Genomic DNA, 3,093 nt, shown 5'->3' with positions numbered 1-3,093 from the left:
GTTCTTGTGCCGTCAGCAGAATAGATAGCAGCCCCACTGACGGCGCTCATTTAAAAGCATTAAACAACAGTAGCGAGTCAACCCTATACGTATATATACGATTTTTTACATTATGCGTTATCAGAAGACCAGAGGCCATAATTTGCAAGACTACAATGCAAATGTTCATTCAGGAACTGTACAAAAGTTCAATTTCAGAGGTCTCTGCGGTGATCAGGGCCAGGGCCTCCATAAAGTCTGGCTGACCAGACTGCTCTGGGACTGGCTTTGGGACTGGCTTTGGGACTGGCTCTGGGACTGGCACTGGGACTGGCACTGGGACTGGCTCTGGGACTGGCTCTGGGACTGGCTCTGGGACTGGCTCTGCTTGCTTACTCGTCTTATCTCAAGCTGATTAAGTCTCTGACCCTGTTGGGGAATTCGGGGGACCCCCTGCTGTACCGGAAGTCGATACGGATGAGCAACACTGAAGGCTGGATTGTGCCGTCTGTGCTTGGACTTCTGGCTCAGCATGTGAAGAATGGACTTTTTGTGTGGCAGAGAGCTGGTGGAGGAATGAGCTTCAGTTCTATTTTGAACAGCTGCAGAGTCGGAGTCTGAATGGGAAAATCGAGTGGCAAGAGATGCCTCCAGTGCTGCACCAAGCCCCAGGCCTCTCCCCTCAGGTCCCAGGAACTGTTCAGCTGTCTGCAGGCAGGTGGAGAAGCCGTCTTGGAAGGAGTGTTTCTGGCCTCCGCCAGCTCTCGTCTTGTCTCCTTTGGCAGTGTTCTGCAGGAAGAGGACTGTGCGCTCGAGTATCTCAGCTTTCTCCACTCTGTGCTGAGTCCCACCCTGCATGAAAACATCAATATGAGTTGATGGAGTCTGCTGGCAGTAAGAGGCCTGAATGGCTCATAATGGTGCAATAATTTCTATACATAAAAAAAGATGTATTTAATTGCATGCAACTGTTTAAACGTCAATTAAGTTCTTTGATGTCCTATTATGACTCATCACAGTAGGACAATTACATTTTCCTTTTTTACAAAGCAACATTACTGAACATGTAGGGATTGAGATGAGACAGTAGGGCTATAAAAATCATTAAAGATATATTTTTTGTGAAACTGAAAGAAAGACAAAACTCACATTAACTTTTTTACAATATCTACAGGTGAACTTAAAGGTTTTGGTTTTTTTTACCGGTTGTGGTGGCTCCTGAATCAACATGATCCTCAGACACTCCAGACTGTAGTTCATCCTCTCCCTGCGACGTTTCTCCACCTGAGATTTTATGAACTAGAAGACAAACAAAAAACATGGGGATGACCCAAATGTACAGTAGTGGCCGATTTGATTTAACTTCACAACAACACAAATCTAGTTCTTCTTCTGTAGTTTCAACCAACGTATTATCTGTGTGGAAGAATCAACATAGCAGTTGTTATACAAAGGGTATATGAACACAATTTAAACAATGCGTTGACATTTCTTTTTACCTTTTTTTCATTTGTTGCATCTTTTGTTTCGTGTAACAGTTCCATTGTAGCTAGTGGTCTAGTGGGTCTGTCTTTATCCAGCCACTGAGCAGGCAAAGTGGCCTTTGACCCAGGCTGCTTCTTTTACCTTCTCCTGGCCACTTACCCAGACTCCTCCTACCACCCGACCCAATTTTACAGTCGCATCCACCTCCCCCAGCCCCCAGCAACCACCTAATCCCTCCCCTCAGATCCTCGATCCCACCATTTAATTAACTGATTAATAATTGATCATTTTAATTTGCAGTAATTTCAATCTAATTAAACTGACTTGTTTTACAAGTTACTGATCTGAGGCTTCGATCTCACCATCATGCAAGAATTTAAGATTTTGGACTAAATATAGAACATTTAAGTTAACATTGGTTTTGGCATGTAATCAATGGTGCTTCATGTAGAAAAGCTGGTAACTAAACTCACCTATATGTTCCCCAATATGCCAGTGATTTATATGAGAATTTCAGCATGGCATTTTTCAATGCAAAAAATGGTACACACAAGTCGAAAATGACAAATTTGCAAATCTTATCATACACAAAAAAGGTAAATTTAAAAAGATTAATATCCATAGTAATTTGAGTTTCCCCGGTTATTTCCTGCAACAATAAAAAAAATATATTGTAATGCTTGTTTGTTTATTTAGGATCCTCATTAGTTCCTGCATTGCAGAGCTATTCTTCCCGAGGTCCTTAGAACTCTCTTTATAATGGGACAATGCAATAATTAATAGGCTACATCATAAACAATACAGAATAGGAAATGTTATTCCCTATTATATACATATTGTATTTCAACGTGATTTGCAGTTTTCTTAGGATATGACATATGAGTATCCTAATACGTCATAGGGTTGGACAATGAAGTGTAGTCATGTGCTTGTGCAAAGGCAACATACATTTTATAAACGTTGCGACCAGGCCCACAGGAGCCATGTCAAAACTTTGTTCACGTGTTTGTTACACGGTTTGTCAAGTCATACCAATAATAATAATAATAATAATAATAATAATGTATACTTTATCAATCCTGCAAGGGAAACAATGGGAACAAAGTTTTCACTGTGTTGTTATTACACACAGGCCTGAATTAAACACATAAACACTTGTACATTGTTATTTTATAGCTACAGCTGTGATGGCTGTAAAGCCTGTTGCCTAGTGACACATAATCCACACCCTATTTATGTTTTTTCCAAATAAACATGAAGTTGTTACCCCCTTATACTTTAACATCTTGTCTTCTTTCCATGTACTTTCTTCCCCATATCTGTCCCTTAAATTTACCCAGTAAGTATTTTCCTTTAAATAGCTCAGTACCTACACATGCAGTAAATGGAGAGATGTCAGAGGGGGGGGGGGGGGGGGGGGGGGGGGGGGGGGGGGGAGGGCTCCCCAGCACTTCATGTTAGCGTTGGCATTCCACCCAGAGGATGAATGAGTCCACGGTCCAGACAGCACCAGGATATGTCAGGATGGTCTGGATATAAACAACCAGGAAACCCAGCGGCCTGTATGCAGTATCATCTGTACCATTTGTCACTGAAGGAGTTGGCACTTCCACTATCCACCGGTTCTGC

The 3,093-nt window shown here is 42.0% G+C and overlaps 1 protein-coding gene across 1 annotated transcript; it reads right to left on the bottom strand.

Moving 5' to 3' along the window:
* Nucleotides 1-213: 213 nt before the first annotated feature.
* Nucleotides 214-1,300, bottom strand: her7 (hairy and enhancer of split related-7). The gene is made up of 2 exons (XM_032518030.1): nt 1,183-1,300; nt 214-831 (listed from the first exon to the last, which is right to left on the bottom strand). Exons 1-2 carry the CDS (start codon nt 1,237-1,239, stop codon nt 214-216), a joined length of 675 nt encoding a protein of 224 aa, XP_032373921.1. The 5' UTR covers nt 1,240-1,300.
* Nucleotides 1,301-3,093: the final 1,793 nt, after the last annotated feature.

The sequence above is a fragment of the Etheostoma spectabile genome, chromosome 6 (genome assembly GCF_008692095.1).
Source record: "Etheostoma spectabile isolate EspeVRDwgs_2016 chromosome 6, UIUC_Espe_1.0, whole genome shotgun sequence".
NCBI classification, from domain to species: domain Eukaryota; kingdom Metazoa; phylum Chordata; class Actinopteri; order Perciformes; family Percidae; genus Etheostoma; species Etheostoma spectabile.
The sequence above is the reverse complement of the archived record's forward strand: the minus strand, read 5'-3'. Positions and strand labels throughout refer to the sequence as shown.